The sequence below is a fragment of the Myotis davidii genome, unplaced genomic scaffold, assembly GCF_000327345.1.
Source record: "Myotis davidii unplaced genomic scaffold, ASM32734v1 scaffold238, whole genome shotgun sequence".
Lineage (NCBI taxonomy): Eukaryota > Metazoa > Chordata > Mammalia > Chiroptera > Vespertilionidae > Myotis > Myotis davidii.
The window spans coordinates 1,426,641-1,452,275 of record NW_006293779.1 but is presented as its reverse complement, the minus strand read 5'-3'; the positions used below and the strand labels follow the sequence as shown (position 1 = coordinate 1,452,275).

General features: G+C 39.2%; 1 protein-coding gene across 1 annotated transcript in view; it reads left to right on the top strand.

Moving 5' to 3' along the window:
- The window catches only part of TTC27 (tetratricopeptide repeat domain 27), a 91,941-nt gene that overhangs the window by 25,072 nt on the left and 41,234 nt on the right, over positions 1-25,635 (top strand). The window contains exons 8-10 of the mRNA XM_015566419.1: positions 1,632-1,744; positions 2,798-2,864; positions 15,492-15,605. Of these exons, the coding sequence (XP_015421905.1) occupies positions 1,632-1,744; positions 2,798-2,864; positions 15,492-15,605 (294 nt within the window). The remainder of the gene's footprint in view (positions 1-1,631; positions 1,745-2,797; positions 2,865-15,491; positions 15,606-25,635) is intronic.

The window sequence follows — 25,635 nt, the reverse complement described above, 5'->3', positions numbered from 1 at the left end:
CACCATCAGCGGGTGTGAGCAGCGGCTACTGCTCCAATCGCCCCTCAGGAGCAGGGGGAGGTGGAGAAGCCCTCAGGGATGATCGGGGCCATCAGCCACCACTCACACCTGCTGATGGCACCGAGCAATTGGGACCAAGACCGGGTGCTGGCTACGGGTGTGAGCGGGGCCGGTGCTGGCAGTGGGTGTGAGCAGCGGCTCCAGCGCCAGCAGTGGGTGCAAGTGGGGCCGGCACTGCAGGTGCGAGTGCCAGACAGGACATGGCGAGGGAGCAAAGAATTTTCAGTAACCACCAGAGGCTCGCCCCGATGACAGTGACCGGCACCCCACCTTGGTCTGGCACCCCCACTCACCTGCTCCACCATCCCACCGTAGCCAACCCTCGCCATGTTCTGCACACACTCCCTGGTGGTCAGTGCACATCATAACGAATGGTTGTTTTGTTGTGTTGGTTCCACCGTTTGGTCTATTTGCATATTAGCCTTTTATTATATAGGATTAGAAAAACAATTTAAATCAAATTTGTTGAGGAAATGTTTACATAAAATAATATATACCTATTTTAAATGTTCAGTTTTGGTGAGTTCTGATAAATAGAGACACATGTAACCACCACCGTAATAAAAATATAGAACCATGTCCATCATGCCAGAAAGTCCACACATATTCCTGCAATCACTTTCCCTTCCACTGATCTGTTTTCTGTCACAGACTAGAGCTGTTTTTCTAGAATTTCAAATAATAGAATCAGACACTATGGCTCTTGTGTCTGGTTTCTTTCACTTAGTATAATGTTTGAGAGTCACTGATATTTTGATAGCAGTGGTTAGCTCCTGTTTATTGCTCAGTTGATACAATGTGCTTATCCATTCCCCTGTTGGTGGACCATTGAGCTGTTTCTAGTTTTTGGCTATAAGGAATAAAACTGCTTGGAAGATTTGTGTGTACGTCTTTGTGTGAACATATCTTTTTACTGTTAGCTTCTACTTTAAGGTCTGTGATCAGTTTTTGTTTAATTTTTGTATAGGGTATGAGATAGAGGTGAGGGTCTTTTTTTTTTCTCCCCTAAATGTATCTCCAGTTGTTCCAGTCATTTATTGAAAAGACTTTCCTTGATTAAATCACCTGTGTACTTTGTTGAAAATCAACTGACCATATAATGCGGACCTAAAATTTTAGACTCTATTCTATTCCATTCAGATATATGTCTGTCTTTATTCCAGTACCACACTGTCTTGGCTTTGTAGTTATTCTTAAAATCAAGTATTCTGTCAAGTCCTCTAGGTCTTCAGATTTTGTTCTTTTCAAACTGTTTTCCATTCCAGATCCTGTTGAGCAGTAGAGCTGGGAGTTGATGTTTTAGTTTATAGTGTAGAGGCAGAGCAGGAAGAGTACAGTAGGCTCAGGCAATGATAACTGTTATTCTCTATTGATATTGTCAACGTATTCCTGAGGTATAGGTGGCCTGTCCTCTATTTCTACACAGTAAGTTGTCCTCAAATAAGTGTTTCAAGAGAAAACCTGTTAACCATAGGTAGACATTGTATAATTTTAAACAAGGTATTTTATCCTTCCCTAGCAATCAGTTGCATACAGTTTTGGTCTAAGTATTTTCTTTTGTATTCCACCAGAATCTTGAGCTGAATGATGATACTGTTCTAAATGAGATAAAGTTAGCAGATAGTGAACAGTATCAGATGCCCAACCTGTGTGCCGAAGAGCTGGCTGTTATCCTTGGAATCTGGTAAGTTAATGACCTGCTTGGCTACATTGAACACCTTGCATGTGGGCTCTCTTGTGTTGGGGAAATCTTTATTCAGGAGGTCCCAAGAGTTCTGGGTGAAGAGGGACTCTTGTAATGCTGCTCAAGACCCAGAATAATTAGGTAACCCAATCAAAAAGTTAGAGATTAGAGACCTCAGGAATCTCCTGGGAGTTGGTATTCTCCTCCTTCTCCTCCCTTCATAAGCAAAATTCCTTTGGTTAGCTTTAGCTAGAAATAGACTCTTAATAAAATATTTAGAAGAGGTGAGAATGAGTATTTTGAACTCTGGGAACTCTGAGTATTTAGATCTCAAAAGGTAGACTTATTTTTGAATATTGTAGAACCTTATTTGTGGTGGAAATAGTTTTTTCTTTTATTCTTATATTTTTTTCTATTTTGAAGTAATTTCACATTTGGAAAAAGTTGCCAGGGCAAGGCATTGCAAAGAATTCAAGAGAATCATCTTCAAACACGATACTCTATCACTGGAGTACTTTAGTGTGTGATTCCTGCAAGCAAGCGTGCTTTTGTACATGTCACATTACAATTCTCAAAATCAGGAAAATAACATTCATGCTTACTCTCCTTTAATACTCAGATTCCATTCAAGTTTGCCAGGGTCCCAGGAGCCTCCTCTGTGGCATGGGAGCCTGTCTAGATGTGCGTTGCAGTTAGTTGTTATATCCTTAGTTTCGGCCAATCTGTAACAGTTGCTCAGTTTTGCTTGGCTTTCATGATATTAACACTTTTGAAACTTAAAAGCCAATTATTTTGTAGACGTTCCCCCGGTTCCTTTTTTTCCTAGTAAAATAAATTAAGTTGACATTTAGTACACTGAGCACATTTTGTCAGTATTTTACTACTTTCTGTACTTATCTTTGGCAAACTCCTATCTGCATTTGTATATAATGTAGTAATATTAAAATATGTGCTTTCAAATATCTGAAATAAGTTTACTTTGTCTTTCAAAAATTAGATTTCATTAGACGCAACATGCATTTTAGGAGTAATTTATCTTTTTTTAATTTAAAGCACAAATATGCAAAAGAATAACCCAGTGCATAAGTTAACTGAAGAGGAGTTGCTGGCATTTACATCGGTGAGTAATGTCTTCCTTCTTTCCATTTTCTTTTCTTATAGATTGTTTTGCCTCTGGTACATTCTTGCCTCAAATTGCTCACCTTGGGACACTGCCACTTAAGGAAATTAAGGGAACAAAAACTCATCATTTTTGTTTCCAAACTGCACCTATCTTACTGCTGACTTAAACTTAAGTATTTTTCTTTGTGCTTGCTTGGCTTTAAGGGCAGTGACCAAATATTTCTTGTTCATTTTTGTTCCCAGAGCATTACACAGAATAGGTGCTCAATAAATACTGAAATAGGTGCTCAATGTTGAATGAATGAATGAAGTGACAGAGCAAAAGTTTGAATTTTCACTCCAAAGCCTACCTAGTATACAGCTCTGTTGTAAAAGCCAGGGTATTGCCTACCTGGGTGTGATGAGTAGAGGATTTCAGGGAGCTAGGAGCCAAACCAGGAGAGCATGGGCTATAGAGGCTGGGGAGGGAGGTGGTGTTGAGCATGAGGGGTGCTTGCTCAACAGTGTAGAGGGTCAGGAGAAAAGGCTATGGGCTTTGATAATTGGAGTGCATTACTTATCTCTAAGGACAGTTTCAGTGGACTATCTGGGTAGTCATTCTAGAGAATTAAGGAGGGAATGGGGTATGAGAAAACAAAGTTGATAAAGACCACAGGTGGAGAAAATGGCAATGAAAAGGAAAGAGTAATAGATGTTTGAGGATTTGAGATCAAAGAAGGCTTTTCAAGAAGGGAAAGGTCACAGATGAAGGGGTCACTCAGTATCTTTTTAGCTTTAGGGAGAGAAAGAGGATACGCACATCTTTAATGAACACAAGCCGCTTAAGATACATAATTTTTTTTCAAAGACATTTTTATATCATGGTTGAGACTCATGCTAGAATTCTAATGTTTTATTCCTTTAGTTATTTTTCAGATAAGGCAAAATTAAAGTATTTTATCTGGTAGAAAGAAAAGCTCGCTTACTTTGTACTGTAATATAAATTTTGCAGTAACTGTTTTCTGCATATTGCTTTGAAACTGGTTGGATGTTAATCCTTTGAGTCCTCGGGGTGCCCTTTTTATTTTCCCACTTATTAGAAATCTTTGGTATTTATCATATAGCATGTCTGTGTTTAGATTACTATGTAAAAATCTCCGTATTGTTACATATGCTATCAGGAATTTGACAAGTAAAGTGTTACAAACATTTTTAAAAAGACATTAAAATTATTATGCACTTCCCATCTATTTATGCAGCTAATATCTATTGAAAACCTGATATGTACTAGGTATTGTGCTGGTCATCAGGGATTCAGCAGTGAATAGTCTTCTAAGCGTTTACATCAATTTACATTCTTGTGGGGGAAATACACAATAGACAAAGAGAGAAATACATACTTAATAGAAGTGCACAGGAGAAATGTAAAGCAGGGTAAGGGGATAAAAATGGGAACTGGATGGTAGTGTTAGACAATGTGGTGGGGAAGGTCTCAGTGAGAAGATGCTATTGAACCTCACGTCAGCATGAAGTGAGGCCCAGGGCAGGATGCGGGTCTCTGGAACGGTGCTGAGCTTGAGTCAGTGTCAGAGCTGGAGGGGGACAAGTGTTGATAAATGATGACTAGGACTCTTGGGTTTCTTCTGATGACTGAGGTAAACAGGATGTAGCATATGATAGAAAGTGTTCCTGCTGGCCCCTCTTGGGGAGGATGGTCGGTAGCAACATCCTCTCGGGTCTGGTCTCATAAGCAGTTTATTGTGGAACATATATCATCCATAGTTATCCTGGAAAGACATTAAAATACTCTATTTCCATTCAAACATTTAATTTTCTTTTTAGCTTTTCCTGGGGTTGGAGTATATTTCTTCTCTTTTAAACGTTTCTTTTTCTACTTCTTTTGTGATTCTCTATTATTATAATATTTTATTTCTTTTTCCATTGTTCCTCTAAATTGTGAGGTGCTTCTGAAGATAACTGTTGGGATCCAGCCCCAGTAGGTCCAGGGGTTCCCAAAGGTGTGGACGGAGTCAGCGAAGAAGGAATGACACAGAGACAGCAGTGTTTAGATGATCAGCATAGCCAGGCTCTCTAGCCAGGTTCTCCAGCCAGGTTCTGTCTTTATTGTCCTGTTACATCTGTATTTATACCAGTTGATTTTAATGCTATCCATTCTATTCCAAAGGTTAGAGACCCCTGGGGATGTGGGCCCAACAAGTCCCAAATTTATTGTCAACAGTCTTAGTCCAAGTTCTTCATAAGTAGCATATGGTTGGTATTTCTGTAACACTAGGGGGTTTCACTGATTTATTCTCTTCCTTAGTCCTGTTAATCCCTAACTCCAGGGAAAAAAATCCCCATCTGGGGAAACAACCTTTCTCGGAGAGGTGACCTTGGTTAAAACACATAGCTCTAAGAAGGGGAGCAAACATATTAAGAACAGTATGCCATATACGCCAGGTCCCTTGAAACATATGCTATGCAGATGTTTCTTCCCTGCAGTGACTGTGTCAAGCAGCAAGGATGGACCGGCTTCCGGCAGATAACTTCTGATGCTCATTAACTCATCCTTCCTGGCTTGCAGTGAAGGTCAAGGTCATCAATTCAAGTTTCATACTATTCCCTTAAGGGTTTTGTAACACACACACACACACATACATATATTTTGCTCTCTCTCCTCCTCGAGGTCATTTCCAAATCAGAACTGACCCAAGGACTGATTTCCTTTTGGAGGAAAGCTATTTGATCACAGTGCTTCCTAGTGCTAGGCCTAAAGAGATGAGTGTGGGAATCCCAGGTAAATCTGTAATTGGTAAGAAGTAGGGCAAGGAACTTATGAATGAGGAGAGCTTTTAGGAGCCCATATGTACTTTGGGCTCTATACCACCTCATTCTTTTTTTAATCCCAAAGAAAGTACACAGAATACAGCAGAAAAACCCATATCAGCCCTTGTCAACTCTTCCTTCATCTATCAGTACTTCCTCTTATCCCTGCTTTGTACATGATACTGCACTGGATAATACTGAATTAGAAGTGGCTCCTGGTATTAATGAAGAGTTTCATTGACATTGATATCTTATATAACTACATATCCTTATATAAATATCTTTTATTTATAATCTATTATTTATGACTCCAAAAGAGTATTTGAGGTAAGAGGGAACTCTTTTAGGTGCTACCCCACTTCTGAACTCGTAAACTTTTGTCTGTGCTTCTCTTTGAGCAAGAATCATCTTTGGGCTTACATTATAATTACGTATGTATATGTTCTATCTTCCCCACAGACTATAAACTCCCAGTTTTAGTGGCTGGGTTCTATTCTTCTCTGGGTCTTCTACAAGGCCTGGAACTATGCTTCAAGGCTTTACTCATAGTTGTTACTCAATAAATGTATGGAGAAGGCTAAAGTGCAGGAGCCCGAAACTCAGGCATGTACCCTGACAGGGAATGGAACTGGCAACCTTTTGGTGCATGGGACGATGCCCAACCAGCTGAGCCACACCGGCCGGACTAAAGGAATAGGATTTTTAAGTGGATAAGACCTGTTTGGAATTGGCCATAGATGTGGAAGAGAAGGGGACAGAGAGGAAAGAAGTAGCATCCCCTTTCTTGCTGGGCAGCCATTACCCGCTCTGTAGCAGTGTTGGCGGCCTAGGACTGGGGTTGTGAACTACTGAGATTATGAGGTGTCTTCCTTTGCTGATAGAAGAGCAAGTACAACAGAAGTCTTAATACTCCCACCAGATACTTTTGTAAACATTAGAGGGACAGGACATGGTTATTGGACATTTGGTAAATATTTATTGAATAAACAAATGAATGGCTTATTGGTCCTGAATTTCATTCAGTTTTAATGAGCTGTCCTGAAGTTTAATACAATGATTTCATTCAATTTTAATGAACTGTCCTAAAGTGTATTACAATGTAATCTCTTTTTGTAGAAGTTTTTGCCAATGTTTTCATGTTGCTGTAGCATGTTGAAATATATGTGAGATGTGTTGGGAAAATGTTTTAATTCAGCAGTGTCAGAAGTTTGTCTTAAAAGGAGTACTTTATTTTTTTTTAGTTGTCATTATGTAGTGCTATTCCTGAGATATATCCGCACGTTTCAGGAAAACTGAATGAGTCATAGTAAAAATAACCCAATCTGTATTAGAGAGACTTTACGTCGTATCGGCTTGATAATTTAAAATTAGCTGTTATCTACGTTATTTCCTTTCAGATGAGCCAAGTCAGTTACATTCAGTAATGCTTTTAATTTCCTCTCATTGTTGAAAATGGGAACAATTTTGTTAATTCAGACAGGTGTTTCAGTTTTAATTGGCAAAAGTTTTGCTTAAGTGTGAATTGATATTGGCAGCCTGCCCTCTGACTGTCTGCCCAAAACCCCAAGGTCACTGGAAATGAAAAAAGGAAAAAGAAAGATCTTTGGAAGTTACACATTGCATGCTATGTATTTTCTCTTTCTGCTATTAATTTTAAACCTATTAATAAATACTTATGAACATAAAATAGTTTGCGAACCACTTTTACAGATTTAAATGATCACCTATTTTTTTTTCTAGAGCATCATTTCTTAATTTTAATTTTTTAAGGTAGGTGATACAACTTTGTAGGATAGCCACAACACTTCCGATAGTTTGTGTTAGCATTACATGATGACATGTTCTGTATTAAGTGGCATAGTTCAGAATTTTGATTTTCATTGTGGTTTGAATGCTTGTCTTCCAAAATGTTACTCTGTGTATTTAAATTTAATAGGCATTTATTGATAATGATCCTCAGCAATTGACTGAGCAAGTAGTTAGTATACAGTATTGTTTACGGAATAATAACAAGAAAAGTAAGTCTGTAAATGTTCAGTATAGACACAACCCTCATAGACGTAACTACATGTTAGAAGTCAGCAACAACGTAACATTTTTTAAAGAATATTTTCAGTTCATGATGGGTTGAATCCACAGATGTGGAATCCCTAGTTATGGAGGGCCAGTTGTTATTTGACTATATTTCTTTGCAAGTATATATGGTACGTTCGGCAAGACCATATGCTGGGCCAGTAAAACAGATCTCAGTGGATAAAAATAAACATCATGAGGAATATATTCTCTTTCTACAACAGAATTAAATTTGACTTAAATATTAGATATCTGTAAAATCTCGAAATATTTAGAGTCCAAACAATTAAACAACATACTTAGTCCATGGATCAATGAAGAAATCACAAAGGAAATTTATATATAAAAGACAACTGTTAACCTAAATCATTGACCCCAATGTTACAACAATTTTCTCATGTTTTCTTAAAGTAAAATTGTTGTAATACTGGGGTAATGAACAATTTTTAACTAGGACACTAAGTGCATGAACCATAAAAAAAATGGGGTAAAAAGATAAATTGGACTTCATTAAAATTAAAACCTTCTGCTCTTTGAAGGATATTATTAAGAAAAGGAAAAGACAAGGTACAGACTGGGAGAAAATGTTCACAGTACATATATCTTGTAAAGGACTTGTATCCAGAATAAATAAAGACTCTTTCCAACTCAATAATAATAATAGGACAAACAAAGCAATTAAAAATGGACAAATTATTTGAACAGACACTCCACCAAAGATGACCAATAAAAGCATGAAAAAGGCTTAATAGCATTAATCATTGGGAAAATACAAATTAAAACCACAACAAGATACCACTTTAAAGACTTATAATATTATGTAGGATAGTTGGAACTCTCATACATTGCAAATGTAATGTAAAATGATGCAACTACATTGGAACACAATTTGGCATTTTCTCATATAGTCAGTTCCCCTTCTAGGTATTTATCTATCAGACTTACATACCAATGTTCACAGCTATTCAACCCATAATAGCTTAAATCTGGAAACAACCCAGATGTCCATCGATCAGTGAATGATAAATTGCCTTATATCCACCTAAAGAAATAATTCCCAGCAATAAAAAGAAATGAAGTACTACTAATAACATGTAACAGTGTAGGTGAATCTGAAAAAACCTGATTTTGAGTTAAAGGAAATAGATTGTATGATTTCATTTAATTGCAATTCTAAAATAGGCCAAAGTAAACCATAATGGTAGAACATAGGTCACATTGAGTGCAGAAGGGTGGAAGGGAACTTTCTGGATTGATGGAAATTTTGTATATCTTGATTTCATGGTAGTTATATAGGTGTCAAAATAGATCAAACGTTACCCTAAATCATGATTTTATTGAATCATATCTATCTTATATTTCAATAAAGTCACTAAGAATATCCTAAAGGCGGAAATGCATATATATTATTTAGAGCTCTCATATATAAGATTGATTAGTTTATCACCAGAGATTTTTGGTTTCCGTGTAGTTTTGTCTGCATCATCAGCTTCAGAAGGGCAGCACAACATACTCCCTAATGTGTTAAGTGGGAAGAATGTAGAAGATGAAGAACAAATTCTCAATAGGAAATTGCTCAGTCTTCACATTCAGTATGAAGCATACTCCTTTTTTAAGACAAAATCAGGCTAATTTTTTCCTCATTTTCCCATCAAGAACTAATAATTAAGTTAATTTTCAGGCAGAGAGAGAGAGACAAGGAAAAATAAGTCTCTTCTATTTCTCTATTGGCTTTTGAACTATAACTTATTATTTTTGTGCTTTCTCAAGGAATTACCATACGTATCGGAGCATATTCACAGGTGTTTATGTTATTATACTTCATAACTTAGATTTTAGTTACTCTTTGCTTCTGGTATATCAAATAACAAAAAAATCTAAAAACTATTTTTAGCAATAGAAAATCATTTAAATGTTATTTGATAAACCATTTTAAAGATTAAACAGTACTGATTTCATTGCATACATACTTTTAAAGTGAATCTCATTGTATTTCATCAAGCTGGTGAAAAGCAGAATCAGTGATGATTGGAGAGCAGTAATATAAGAAGGAAAACCCGTTAGTGGGGCTTATGGTCCCCAGACAGGAGAAATATGTAGGGGTTATAAAGATGGCACGTTTAATATTAAGGTGTCTTGTCAGACTCATGGCTGCATGCTTCTGCTTTTGGTCATCATCGAAGCAAAAGCTCTCAGGTCTTTTGACATTATGAAGTAACATGGTGTTGAAGGATGAAAAATTCAGTTTGAAAATAATATTTATGTTTTAAATAGGTCTGCTTTCATGACAGTGTGAAGGGTACCTCTGGTTGTGCTGATGAACTGGCGCCTCCAGAACGCAGAAGACCTGCCTTGTTGAGGTAGCCAAGTGGCCAGCAGCTGATCTCTCTGGTGTCTGCCTTCTGTATGAAAATTTGCAGAGATAGGAAGGAGCTTTGAAAGTGTTGTACCAGCAGATCTAGAATCTCCGGACTTGCCACACATGCTACTAGATATGGTGGGAGAAATGAAGGTATAAAACAGGACTTGCCTTCATAGAATTTTTAATTTAGCCAAGATCAGATAAACTTAGGATAATGCAATTAACAATACCAGGCAGTTTAAACTACAGATTGATAGCACAGATAAATAAATCCCCTAACCATTCGGAAAAGGAGAACATATTGGGGACAGAGCAGTCAAAGAAGGCTTTGTTCACTAAGCAGGGATTTGAGTCAGGCCTTGAAAGACAGTTGGGGTTTAGATGGAGTGATAGCAGGAGCAAAGGCAAGGAGATGGGAAGGGGTGAGCTGCACTGGGTTCCTTTAGCTGAGATGGAAGATTTGTTTGGGGCAATAGTGAGTCTTGGGGAAAATAGATTTGAGACCGATTTTAAATGGTCTAGAGAACAAGGAATAGGGGATTTGGACTGCTGTTCCACTTCATGGGGAATAATTTATAGACTAAATTTGGAATTTAAACTTCTTGTCATTTGGTACTGATTTGAACAATGAATGCTCTTATAAATAGATCATTACGAAGGGGAGTGGTTCCGCTTTTTATAGTATTTCTTTGTTCCTTGTTTTGTAAGGTCAGCCTGACTTGGGTGGGCATCATCCGATTTGGCTTTATTGTAACAGCCCTACAATCTTGCACCCACAAGGAGGGCCCTGAGTCAGCTTTGATTTATGTGTGGAAAAGCAGCTCTCTGGAAGCTCCTTGTGTTCATAGGGGCAGACTGGCTGTCTTCACACACTGGACCCCTGTGACCTCTGGAAAAAGCTCATGTGAAATGTGCAGTGATAAGAATGAAAAGGAAATTTGGTTTTAATAGAAACAACACTCCAGATCTTCTTCGATGGTGTTACAAACTTTTCTTTGCCACTTTTCTGGGAATGTGGGTTGTGTTAGATGTACTCAGAAATGGTTAGCTAAATAAAATAACGCGTATATATGTATTATATATATATATATCTATACTAATAAAAGGGTAATATGCTAATTAGACCGGGGCAATCAGGCCAGCAAGTGGGGGGCAGTTGGGGGCAAGAAGGCTGGTGGAGGGGCAGTTGGGTGGGAGCAGGCTGGCAGGCAGAGAGGTTAGGGGAGATCAAGGAGGTAGGCAGGTGAGTGGTTAGGAGCTAGCAGTCCCGGATTGCGAGAGGGATGTCCGACTGACTGCCAGCAGTCGGACATCCCCCAAGGGGTCCCAGATTTGAGAGGGGGCAGGCCAGGCTGAGGGACACCTCACCATCCCCGTGCATGAATTTCGTGCACCGGGCCACTAGTTGTGTGTGTGTGTGTGTGTGTGTGTCATAATATTAAAATTCACTTTTTAGTGTGAGGTGAAACAGTATCCATTGACCTTTTCATTCCAAGTAGTTAACAGTTTCCTCAGATGTTCGATGACCATTGTTTCTCTTTTTGTCTGAGTCCTAGAGTCAGCTCAGGTGCCATATCTTAAAGTGATGTGCTGTGTTCATGGAAGACTCAGTATTTTAAAATTTCAAGTCTCCTAAAATTAACCTACATAATTAAAGTAGCCCCTAATAAAATTCCAGCAGTTTGATTTTTTGGTTGTTGTTGCTATAGTTTTTTGTTTTTGTGGAACTCAAGCTGACTTTGAAATTCACATGGATTAAGAATAGTATGGCAGAGCTGAAGAGCAGCACCCAAGCACTGACACTGCCCGATAGCAGCCCCAGGAGGACACTGGGTTAGTTAAGATATGTGGTCCTTGGACTGGCAGCCTCAGTGTCACCTGGGAACTTGTGAGAAATGGAATTTCTCTGGCTCCACCTCAACCCCAGAATCAGAATCTATGGGGTTGGGGCCAACGAGTCTGTGTTTTAACAATCTAGGTTATGCTTATGTACTTTAACATTTGAGAAACACTGAATTAAGACATTTTGACATAAGGAAATACAAACCAATCAGTGGAACAGATGGAGAGTCCAGAAACAGACCCACGCATGCATTTACTTCTGATTTACGACAAAGTTGGCATTGTAATACAATGAGGATAGGGTAAGCTTGTCAATAAACCAGATGATTTGTATTCATGTGAAGAAAGCCGTCTTAACCCCTGTGTAGTATTATCCATGCACTAATCAATTTCAGAATGAATGTGTAAAAGTGAAAACTACAAAGCTTTTAGAGGAAAACTATAGAATATCTTAGAGAACTTAGGACAAACAGGAAAAGAAAGCTCTAACCATAAAACAAAAATATGGACTCTATTCATATAAGCACTTCTTTTTATCAGAAGATACCATTATTGTTTGTAAAGCACGTTGACTAGTGCCTTGCCAGCACGTAGTGTGTGTTATATTTGTCAAATAAGTAAATAATATGTTACCCTCCCATTAAACATCATCTCCTCATCACCTCCCCCCTACCCCCACCCCCAGCCTCTGGCAATCACCATTCTGCTTTCTGTTTATGAGTTTCACTATTCTAGGTACCACATGCAATTGGAATCATAAAATATTTGTCCTTTGTGTCTGACTTATTTTACTTAGGTTGATGTCTTCAGGGTTCATCCATGTGTATCAGAACATCCTTCCTTTAGAAGGCCGAATAATATTCCAAATTGGATGCAGCGGTAGAGAATCACTGGGGAGAGATGGAGTCACTTTGCTGGGGTGGCGGGGAGATGACATTTAAGCTGAGACCTGAATGGCGAGACAGAGCCAGCAGGGGCAGTGTGTGGTCATTCTCAGGTCAAAACCAGTGGAATGAGAGCAGTAACCCTCGTTGGGACATGGTAGAGACTCTGGATCAATTTCACCCATCCATCTGGACAGATTACAGCTCGAGTCCTCACAGCTGGCTGTCCTGCTGCTTAGGTTCTAGTAGTTGGGTTGGTGTTCTCTCTGTTGGTTTGCTTGCTAAACTGTTAGACTAAAATTTTTCAAAAATATATAATTTTCTTCATAAGTCAGTAGAGCATTGTAGCATATCCCCTGTTTAGTTTTCTTTTTCTTTATCTAGTGTCTTGTATCATGATTGATTTTTACCTTGTGAGCAGAAGTTTTATAAAATAAATTAAGTCTAGCCTCGCTGCTACCTCCTTTCAGAAAGCCTTTCCCAAGTCTTTATATCTCCCAGCCAAATGGCTATAAGATAAATGCATTCTTCAGTGATATCATTATCCAGTCAGTTCTTCCTTTAAAAGCTTTTCAAATGTCTATTTGCCAGATTGCATTTTACTTTCAGTGCTTAGTGAGAATGTCTTGCTTGCCCTTCACATGAAAGTCTCAGGCAAACTCTTGTTCTCGTGCCAGCATGGAAAACAGTCTGACTTTGTTGTTTTTCTGAGGAAAATTTCTCCCCCCTTTTGGTGTGCAAACCTTCGGAAAGCCTGGCTTTAACTCGGCAAGCCCCCAGGTAATACGTGTGTTGCGATGCTGTTGGTAAAGTGATCAGTGCGATTGGGAGGTGAAGAGAAGGAAGTTTTCTTGCACCCTTGGGGTCCCAGGCTGGGTCTGATCATTAAACTGATGAAGACAGATTAGCAGGAGAAAAAGCACACACATTTAATATTGGTTTTGCATGACATGGGAGCCTTCATGAGGAAATGACCTGAAGAAACAGTTGATTAACCGAGTATTTTTTATGCGAGGTTTGATGAGGAGTGGCATCGGGAGAATGTGAGCGGTCAGAGGGCATGAGGAAGGGCAGTAGACTGGGGGATCTTAGTGAGACCTGTTTGCTGGGATTCTTCTTAGCTCCCATTTGTCTTCAGAAGCCAGGAAGCTCCTTCTGCAGGTTAACAGAGAAGGCACCTCTCATATGAGCTGTTTCAGGGGAGAAGGCTAGGGGCGGGGTCAGAGAGAGCTTCCTGCTTCAGCTTTCTCAAACTCCTTCACCTTAAATATTCAATATACCAAGGTCCCTTAGTTGGGGGTAGCGTGTCCCGAACCCCCATCAGACTGTAGCGCCATCACCTGTACCCACTCTGGGTGGTGATTTTCTGTTAAGGGTGAGAGAAAGGGTAGTAGGAGGAGTCTGGGAAGGGGCCCGTGTGATTTGTGTGGGCCCCTGGGAGGCTTTGTGAAGCTTCACCAATTCGTATTTAATCTTCACAACCCTGTGAGATTCGAGAATGGCTATTCCTGTTTACAAAGAAGGAAAGTAGACCAGGGCGGTCAAGTAGCTTCCCAAGGTCACGCAGCTAATTTCCACACTTGGTGGAGCTGGGATTCGTCCAGCTCTTCCTGACCTGGAGACTTTCCCATTGTTCCGCAGAGCCCCGTGCTGAGTGCTGTGTGCTATGTGTCCGGTTGTCAGGAGGCTGCGGATGGCAGTCCCCCGAATAGGGGGAAGAGAAAAAGGCAGTGATACCACCCACTGTAGGTGGTAGAATTCGTTTGCAGGTTTACTTAGTGAAAACAGTTCTTTCTTTTGGAAATTCTTGAAATCATATTTTATAATAAAATCTCCTGTCAAGTAGTGTTACACATTTTAAAGAATTAGTTTTTTAATGTCTCCTATTTCTTTTAGGTCTTTATAGTGCCATATACACCTATTATGTTGGTAAATTCACTCTGTAGATTTAAGTAATGGAGGCTAACAAGATAAGGTTGTGCACTAATCTTGTAAACTATATTTTAAGGAAAGAAAAATAGTTTAGTTTGCAGAGTTAGTTGTAGGAGAATAAGATTACCTAACAGATATTGCATTAGTGTAAGCTCTGTGAGGTCAGGGGCCTTGTCTGTCTTGCCTCCCACCCTGTCGCTGGGGCCTTTTGTGTACTTCCTTGTACGGAGCAGGTGCTCAGATGAATTAGTGAACACTTCTTTGCACTCTCCTCCTTTACTTGTATTTGTGTATTCTTTGCCTACTCTTCTTCCGCTATCCCTTTAACAGTTTCCCTTTACTACCTCCACCCACTCCCTCTACATTTATTGTTATGTAGTTTATTTTCTCACATATATTGTAATCTGTGAAATAAAAAGATTTATTAGTTTAAGGTCTGATATATTTTTACTGCTTAGATTATCTGGAAGATTATGATTTATTCTTTAAGTGATTTATTCAATAGACTGAGTCAACCAGGTTAAGTAATGACTCTGCTCCAATGACCATATTCTTCACAAGAATATTTGAAAGCACACGTTTTATTATTTTTCACTGTGATTTTCAAATCTGCATTCAGCTGTATGCTGATATTTTTGAAATAATTTATTTTGTTCTATTTAGAGTGGGATTGCCCCAGCTTAGTCCTTCTTTCTGTGATTTTATCTTATTTATTTTTCTCCATCAGTGTTTGCTTTCACAACCAAAGTTTTGGGCCATTCAGACATCAGCCTTGATCCTGCGGACAAAACTTGAGAGAGGAAGCACGCGCCGAGTGGAACGGGCAATGAGGCAGACACAGGTAGGAGGGATTCATGTGGCAGTTTTTTTTTCTTTCAACTCTTTATTGTTCTCAATAAGCATGTCTGTCATGAATCTAAAAGAATGAGATAGCTTTCATTTTGCTCAAATACTTTGTTATTATTTAGATCGTGTATTTTAAAATTTGATACCAAATCTACGGGTCTTCACACCAAAGAATTCTCTACTTCCGTGTGTGCACTAACTGAGTGCCCTACAGTTTAACTCAGTCCTGACACTGAATTAGTACAGACCTCACTGGTTAAGAGCTCAGACTCACAGACTGTCTTCCATTTCAGATGCCAATTGCAAGTCTGGGTGCTTCTGACTGTCTGGCTATAAATCAAGGGTTCTCTAGACCCTCTCCTTGAGTTTGATAATTTGGTAGAATGGCTCACAGAACTCAGGGAAGCACTTTACTTACTATTTTTGGATTATTATAAAAGATATTATAAAGGATACAAATGAACAGCTGGATGAAGAGGTACATAAGATGTGGTCCAGAAGGGCATCCAGCACAGGAGCTTCTATGCTTATGGAGTTTTGGGTGTGACATCTTCCCAGCACTTGGGTGGATTTACCAAAATTAATGCTCTCTAAACCTGTTTGTTTTAGATATTTTATGGAGGCCCCATTATATAGGCATGATTAAGTCCCTGATCATTGGTGATTATCTTAACCCTTAGACACTCTCCGCTCCTCAGAGATTAAAAGCTTCAGCTCTAATGTTGGTTCCTCTGACAACCAGCCCCTGCCCCCCAAGAGTCACTTCATTAGCATAAACTCAGGTATGGTGAAAGGGCCTTATTATGAATCACAGCTTCACAGCTCTAAGCCTCATTTTCATCATCTGTGAAAAAAAGATAATAATAGTACTGACATTAAAAGAGACAGTGTGAGTTAACTTAAAAAAATAGGCAGCTCCACAGGTAAGATTGTATAAGGACATAAAAGTCATTCTAGTACAAAAATACTCACTAATGAACTGGCCCCATGTACCATTAATCTTCATTCAGGCATCATTCTCCACTTAATACTAATGTTTATTCCTGTCCACTGACGCAGTAGCAGACAGTGCCTTTCACAGCTTTTCTGATAAACTACGCATGATGCAAGTTGCCGAGAAAAATAAAAAATCTTGCAAATGATGTAGGATTTTATGCAGCCAATGAAGTGATATTTTAAAAAATTTATGTTTATTTTTAAACCATTCCAGACCTACTTAAAAGTTGTAAACCTACTTAAAAAATAGTGCAAAGAACTCCCATATACCCGTCACCCTGATGGTTGCCGAGTGGTAATTTTCTAATACATCTAATGATGTATTAATTGCTATTGTGCTGTAGGGAAGATCTTTCTCTTCTTATTTATTCCTCCACTCATTTATTTATTAAGTGTGGATTCATGGATTTATATTTTAGTCAGTGGGATGTATTCTTATATTGCCATTACTTATTCACTTTACTCTTTTTATTTTGACAGAAGGTCAGCTCATGTGAATAAAGATAAGCTTAAGAATAGAACATATTATTTGTTACCATATTATAAATAAATTCACAGACAGGATTCTGTGGTAAAAGCAGAAGTGGATTCTCTGTGTCAGAGAATGCTGACTGTACCCCGTTATCCATTCTCCCATTCCCTCTTTTAGTAACAGAACTTCCTGAATTTTATGCAGGTAGATGTCTTCCATCCTCCTTTGCAGGTAGGAGAGGTCATGTGACTTAGCTCTGAATAGTGAAATGTATGACTTAAAGGAGCTTACATTCTAAAGGCAAGATTATTGCTCTTGGAGTTATTTTCTGCTCCATCCTCTCATCCTCCTTTTTCAGACCACAGCCTCTCAGTGAAATACTGCACAGTTACCACGTCCGTTTGCTTTTCTTCCTGCAGCATTTGAGTCAGGAAACATTTTATTGCGGGCTTAGTATGTGCTTCATAGTTTGTCTCATGCTGTAATCATTTTGCCTCCTTTTACTAATTAACATCTTTAGGCCCCTTTATATTATTGTCACAGCTTGTTTTTCCAGTAGTGAGACAGAGCTAGGGGTGCCAGCTTTACTAGGTTTCAATGTCCTTTGAAGAGAATTAGGAGGAAGCAGGATTGGGTAAGGAAGAAGTCGCACTGACAGCCCAGGGCATTTTCCACCTGCATGTTCCCTTTACCCTCTACCTCCCTGACTGCCCCCCCCTGCCCCCCCCTCCCGATTTTCTGGATTAATTACAGTGAAACCTCAGGTGAGGTGTTCTATAACTGAGGGGAACTCTGAGACAGCTGTCAGCCTGGGGCAGTCTGCTGACCCACTCCCCACAGCTGGGTCTAATCAAAGTAAAGAAGGGGAAGATGTAGTTTCATGATCAGCATCTTAAATTGTTCGTGAGGAATTGCCACTATTGCATGGAATTCTATTTATTAAAAATTCACTTCACAATAAAACAGCAAAATGTTGAATGATCAGAGTGTTAAAATGATCAACTATGCATATTTTATTAAGTGTATGATGTCTTGTTCAAGGAAACCACATAGTACCTTTTTTGGGGGGAATAGGGCAACCAGTTTAAATGTCTTTTAAAGTTTTGGCCTTCTGAATGCAAATAGTACTAGAATACATTCATTTGTTAATGAAGGACATTTTGACTTAGAAATGATTTGCTTTGTGTTCATTTCTTCCATTAACTTGGGCATATAAAGTAATCATCAACATTCATTTTTCATTTGTAGCAACAATTAAACAAACAAAAAAAGGTATAGAAGTAAATTTGTTTACAGGTGCATAATATATCTTTTAAATTCGAAATCTGCATCATTTTATGAATTGTGCAGGTTATGTTTTTAGACATCAAACAACAGGAATGTGCTTTGAATGGGGCAAATGGATTTAAAGACAGAGTGGAATCACTATGCTCTAGCACTTTGCCCGTCTTGGCCTTTCTATACCTGGAGTCTCTTCATCTTGCCGACCAAATGCTGCGTTATGAGGGAGTTGTTATTTCTGCCCCTGCAGGGTGTATCTCAAAGAAAATCTTTTCACTCTCCAGTTAAGAATTTTTGGAAATTAGCCAGATCATTTAACAAGATAAATGTGAAATTTATCTAATTTTCTATCATTGTTGAACCATTTACCTCATAATCCAAACTTTTGCCAATTCCTCTGATGAGAGTTTGATATTACTGTGTTTGTTGAAATTACTGCATACCTGAAAGAAGAGGGAAATGATTTGAAAAATACTTGTATTTATAAAACAGTGTTTCAAAAAGTTTTCGTTTCTGTGAAAATCTGTTCCCTTCCTCAGCTGTATAAAATGATAAATGATAAAATGCTAAAGTGGAAAGAAAAATAAGCTAGAAGGAGCTCTTAGGGCCGTGGTCGGCAAACTGCGGCTCGCTAGCCACATGCGGCTCTTTGGCCCCTTGAGTGTGGCTCTTCTACAAAATACCTTGCGCGGGCGCGCACATACAGTGCGATTGAAACTTCGTGGCCCATGCGCAGAAGTTGGTATTTTGTGGAAGAGCCACACTCAAGGGGCCAAAGAGCCGCATGTGGCTCTCGAGCTGCGGTTTGCCGAGCTGCAGTTTGCCGACCACTGTCCTAGGGCAAGCTTAATCCTGTCATATTGCAAGTTGGGAAAATGCAGGTGTGATGAGGTCAGGTGACTGGCTCCAAGTTGCCTGGCTAGTTAATGACCCGGTCTGGACTGTAACTTACACAGCGACAGGCAGTTACATCAGAGGATCCAGTGGCAGGCCCTAAAGATGGCAGGTTTGCAAGGGATTTCTAGGTAAGACATGCCAAACTTAAAAAGGAAATAGTGTATCACAGCTCAAGGTGAATAAACCAGCACTCTAAGATCACAGAGGAAAAGGAGCTCCAAGTTGAGGACAACCCATTAAACACACTCTACCTCGAGAAAATTCTTCTAGGCTGGAGTTCTTTCTTTATTGCATGTTCAGTATAATTATCCAGTGTTTCCTTATACCCACTTCTTAGCAATGGACTATAAAGTAGTCGTGTTCTCTGTTGTCATTCAGTTCCCCCTCCCTATGTGACCCAAATCCAATACTAACCTTTTCTTTTCCATAAGCTCATGTCTTGTTTTCCTTCAGTGTGGTGACAGCAGTTCTCTATGTGTATAAATCCAGATATGAAGCAAATTAATTGAACACATACATTCAAAGAGACCATCTTACTTATGTCCCAACCAAAAAAAGTTGTGCAAACCAGTTGTCATCATTATTTTCTGTCATACTAACTGCTTTAACTTAGTGTTCAATAAACTGAGCTCAGACATTGAGGGTTAATGTGAGATTATTTTATATTCATTATTAAAGTAATCTTGCTAATGAGTGTTACTTAACCTGTTAATTTAAATTGTGACATTCTGCTCCTGTCCAGGTGGTTTTTCCTCTGAAGACAATTACCTAGCAGGGATCTTTTCCTTCACCATTACATTTTTCTGGAAGGACATTGCATTGAGTTGGGAATTTGAGATTATAGCCATTTTTCTGTCACTAGAGACTATTCATAACTGTAATTTGACCTTTTTAACTGTGGTAGGTAGTTAATTGAGATTTCATAATTTTTAAACAAATTTTAAAAAATCTGCTTTTGGTTACTGTAGCTTCGCTTATGCTTTGAAGGAATGGGGATTTTTATGGTTAATTATTGGAGCGAAGAGGACCCAGACCTGGGTGCTCGGTACCATTACCATTGTGGAGATTATTGCTCCCGTGTAGGATAAAAGATTTCTCTTTTAGGAGTTGGTCATTGATATGACTATTTGTTTCTAAGTAATGATTAAGGACATGTCATAACAAAAGCCTTAATTGGGGGGGAAACTGGCCACAGTAACATACACTAAGCTTTGTACTTATGTTTGAATAATTTGAGGCAGAGATCCGTTAGATTATTTTTATATGGATGGAATGCCGTACTCTGTTAGGCATTATGTGTAACATCTGGACTAAGCACATGGTTAGTAAATGGCAAAGTGTGTTTTGCTTTTTTAAACTATGTCACTGTTCTTAATTGTTTTAATTATAGAAACAATACCTGGTCATTATAAAAAAATGTAAGCAATACAGAAATGGAAACTAAAAAGAGCTTTCCTCCCCCTTTGCTTGCCTTCCAATCTCAACAATTTATATCCTTCTGGACCTCTTTCTGTTTATAAGTAAACAATTATGCTTTAACAGCGATAGGATCCTGCAATCTACTAGTATATTGCTTTCTACCTTTTTTCTTTTTTCCCCACCAGAGGATATTTTTTCCATTGATTTTTAGAGAGAGTGAAAGGAAGGGAGGTGGAGAGAGAGAGACAGAGAGAAACATCGATGTGAGAGAAACACATTGATTGGTTGCCTCTGACTGGGGTCAAGGATAGAACCTGCAACTGAGGTAGTTGCCCTTTACCAAGAATTGAACCCTCAACCCTTCAGTCCGTGGGCTGACACTCTTAACTACTGAGGAAAACCAGCCAGGGCTCTACCTTTTTTCTTTTAATATAATAGCTTGATCAGCTCTGCATGCCAATGCCTGTGGATCTAGCTCATTCATTCCAACAGCTACATGTCACTCTGTTAAATGGAGGTTATATAATTTATTTAACCAATCCCCAATTTTTGAAGGTGCTTTTTAATTAATATATTTTTATCTTAAACTGCATATAAAAATGTTAATGCACATAATAATAAAGAACTTAGTTTACTGAGAAAGATTAAATTCTCCTCCAATTCCCAGTTCATTTTTTAATTTTTTATTTATTGTCTAAAGTTTTACATATGTCTCCTTTTTCCCCTGATTAACCCTCCCTCCCACCCCCCAGCCATTCTCACCCCTGGCAAGCCCCCACTGCCCCAGCGTCTGTGTCCATTGGTTATGCTAATATGCATCCATACAAGTCCTTTGGTAGCTCTCTCACCCCCCCCTCCCCACTTCCCCTGCATTTGTCTCTGGATCTATTTCTGTTCATCCAATTATGTTGACCATTTATATCCCACATATGAGTGAGATCATGTGATATTTATCTTTCTCTGACTGGCTTATTTCGATTAGCATAATGCTCTCCAGTTCCATCCATGCTGTTGTAAATGGTAAAAGTTCCTTCTTGTTGGTACCGTCTCATACCTATCAGAATGGCTATCGTCAACAAATCAACAAACGACAAGTCCTGGAGAGGATGCAAAGAAAAAGGAACACTCATGCACTGCTGGTGGGAATGCAGACTGGTGCAGCCACTATGGAAGACAGTATGGGGTTTCCTCAAAAAGTTAAAAATGGAACTCCCATTTGACCCAGTGATCTCACTTTTAGGAATATATCCCAAGAAACTAGAAACACAATCAAAAGATATATATCACATGATCTCGTTCATTTGTGGAATATAATGAACATAAATTGATAGACAAAAATAGATCCAGAGTTATAGAAGCATCGAACACACTGTCCAACCTATGAGGGAAGGCAGGGGGCGCGGGTGAGGTATCAACCAAAGGACTTGTATGCATATAAGCATAACCAATGGACACAAGACACTGGGGGTTAGGGGAGGCCGGGGGAAGGTCAAGGGGAAAAAAAAGACATATGTACTACTCTTTGTAATATTTTAAACAATAAAAAAAGTTCCTTTTTTATAGCGGCAGAGTATTCCTTTGTGTTGCTGTACCACAGTTTTTTAATCCACTCATCTGCTGATGGGCACTTAGGTTGCCTCCAAATCTTAGCTATTGCAAATTGTGCTGCTATGAACACAGGGGTGCATATGTCCTTTCTGATTGGTGTTTCTGGTTTCTTGGGATATAGTCCTAGAAGTGGAATCACTGGGTCAAATGGGAGCCCAGTTCATTTTTTAGCACATCTTTTTTTGTTGTTATTGTAGTGGTTTCCATTATAACTTTAAATATTTACACTTCTATTAATTATCTTTAAATGCTATAGTTTATTTCGTGACTTTTCAACTTTAGATAGAATCTGTCACCTCCACACTGAATGATGTTGTTTAGTATACTGAGTTATGCCATTGAGCTTTTCAAATATTGGAGACATGAAAACGTGTCTTCCATTCTGGTTCTGTGCATCACCTGCATTGATAACCATGTGCGGCATTTGAAAGTTATTGATAAGTATTGACTCATGTGACTATAGCTATGCATTTATTTGTTGGAATAATTATAGTTACTACTGTTTATTCAGAACTTTGTATAGTTAAATACCATTTACTGACCACTCATATGCCAGGAGCTAAATAATTCTAGTACATAGACATTATGTACATTTTTACCGATGAGGAAACTGAAGGCCAGAACACTGACGTGACTTACCCAAGGTCTAATAGCTGGGCTGGAATTCAAATGTGGTCTACTTTGGATTTTGAAGTCCACGCTTTTATCCTTCATGCAGTATTGTTCCAAGGAAGCTGTGAAAACTGGCTTAAAGAAAAAAAAAAGCTATCAGTATTACACTTCATCTGTATAAGGCACCATCTGGAGGAAAGGGGTTGAATGAGTGTTGGCAGGAGGAAGTGAATAGAAGCTTTTGTGAGAAAAGCTTGGGTTGCAGAAGTCGGTGCCTCAAGGCCTGTGATTTAGGTGAATGGAGAGGGAATTGCAGTGCACACAGTACCAGGATGTGGTCCTGTGGGAAAGGACCTGCAAATGGTGAGTGCACTGGCTCCTGCTAAAGCCAAGAGAGGGGGCTGCCCAAAGGGATGCTGATGGGCTGAATCCAGGATGTGAGCTTCATGATGATAGCTTGGTAAAAACAGGCCGTAATTAGTTCATAGATAAGTAGGGTAAGAGAGTGGGACAAGTGATGTACAACACAAAATAAGCTTTATTATCTATGGTAAAAAATTAAAAAAAAAACACACCTGGAAAGGTAAAGAAATAGGAAATAGCCAAGAAGTTTACTAATGGGACGGAGTAAAGCACCCCCACTAAAGCACCCTCCCAGAGACACTAAGCGATGGCTTTGGTCAGGTTCCAGGCAGGGACACACTTGAGTTCTTTGGAGAGAGTCACTTCCGTTGATTGAACTGACACATTGGCTTTCCCTGGGAGAGCCCCCTTGGTGCATCTTAACAGCCTTACGCAACATTTCCCAGACTTGCCTGAACCTACACACCACTTCCAAGTTGCTTATTAAAATAGGGCTCTTCAGTCTAGCTCTCCGAGATTCGGGGTTGGGAGGTGGGGGTTTGGAAAAGACTGCCTTAGGCAGAGGAGCACTGTTAATCTTTAATAGCTCCAGCCATATGATCAGTCATACCTTTTAGATTATCAGCTAATTTCTGCTTGGCTCTTCAGAAAGCTGATAAAAACTTTGATATCATGCTAGAGAGAATGAATGGCCTTCAGTGCAAGGGTAGATCTGTTCTTTTAAAGATACATGCGCCATATTTTTAGATATGAACACATGAAGTCTACATCCTACCACACCTGGTTCGGAATTGTTCTTTTATACCAAATCATTCCCCGTGTGCTGATTTTAAAATGTAGTCTTGCTCTTCTCTAGTTTTGGGGGGAAGTTTTTTCCCTCCTGAGAACAGAACATGAAGAAGCGAGGACACATCACTGCTTTCTGGGGATGATTCTCATTTCCTGAATCATAGCAATACCCTCTGACCTGCGGTACTGGGGCTCCTGAAGGTTGGAGCGTTGTTATTGCGTGGGGCTAGGGAAGCCACATGCCCAGGTAACCTTTTCTCAAAGGACACTCAAGGTATAAATGCTTCGAGGTGAGGTTTGGAGGGGAAAACAACTTTTTAAAAGAGGGTCTTAAAACTTGAAGACAGTCTCATATCACAGTAGTGATACAACACGAAGTTGTCTTTGGTTGTGCTCTAGTTGTGCCCAGACTGAGCCCTAGTCTATTCCTCACTCTCTATTCATTGTCATTCCCGTTTATCCATGTCTTCTGTCACCCTCCTAGAGTACACTCTGGCTTTCAATTCCTCATGATTGGTTTAAGGTATATTTGCTTCTCTCTCTCTCTCTTCTCTCCCCCCCCCCCCCCTTTTAGACCACCTCCAGCTTTAACTATAACCAAGTGCTCGTGAAATTCATGACATTTAGAAGCTGGAAAGAGAAAATGGCAAGTGATAGGGTGGGACACTGGTCTAGAGACCATTTACCTAAATTTCTGGGTGTACGTGAAAGCTTGCAAAGTGCTGTTTTCTCACTGAGCACATTGTTTACGCCCATGTTCGTGAACATAAATATACACAGTAGTAACTGAGGCTTCACTTTCTTTCAGTCCCATTCTCCTAGTACTCATCTAGCATTCACCTCCCTACATTCTTTCCTAGACTATTTGGGTACTTGGTTCACCCCTAACGAATGTACGTGTACTTGTGTTCCACTAAGCGTGGCTAAAACCAACTAACAAACCCCAAATGCTTGAAGTAAAACAAATACTCTTTTGATAAAGCCATATATTCACAATATTGGGATTGCAGAGATCGTGTAGGAAACCTCCTAGGTGAGTGTCATTGTGGTTAGCTGACCAGCTAGATAAACCCAGAACAGAATCAGGTCACTTCACTTACCAGCTCTGTTTCTCCTGAAAGGACTCCAGTTTATTTGTATAATGGAATTATTCACCATGTCTGTATGGGATTCTAATTGTTTGAATATAATGGAATTATTTAAGAATGAGTTGCTAGAAATAATTCTAGTCTGAAAAATGTAGAGATGTGCTGTAAATATGCCCGTCTATTGGTAGTAACTTTGCAAATAAAAAAGAGTACAGTACTTTGCTTTTGTATAGTAGTTAAATGTCCTAAATTTTGTTGGTAGGTGGTTCTTATTTTGGTGATTTTCTTGCTTAAAGTGCGAGGAAGTATATTTTATGTAGGAGTAAAAATAGGTTAGAATTCTGTTCTTAATCTTTATCTTTATCGTACATATGGCCTAGTCAGGTTCTTGTGGAGCGGGAGTGTACTTGTACCCGGGCTTATTCATGGGCTCCAGCTCAAATAGGTTTGGTTCCCTGCCCTCTCTCTGCTGTGGTCTTTGCTGTTGGAGAGGATCTGAG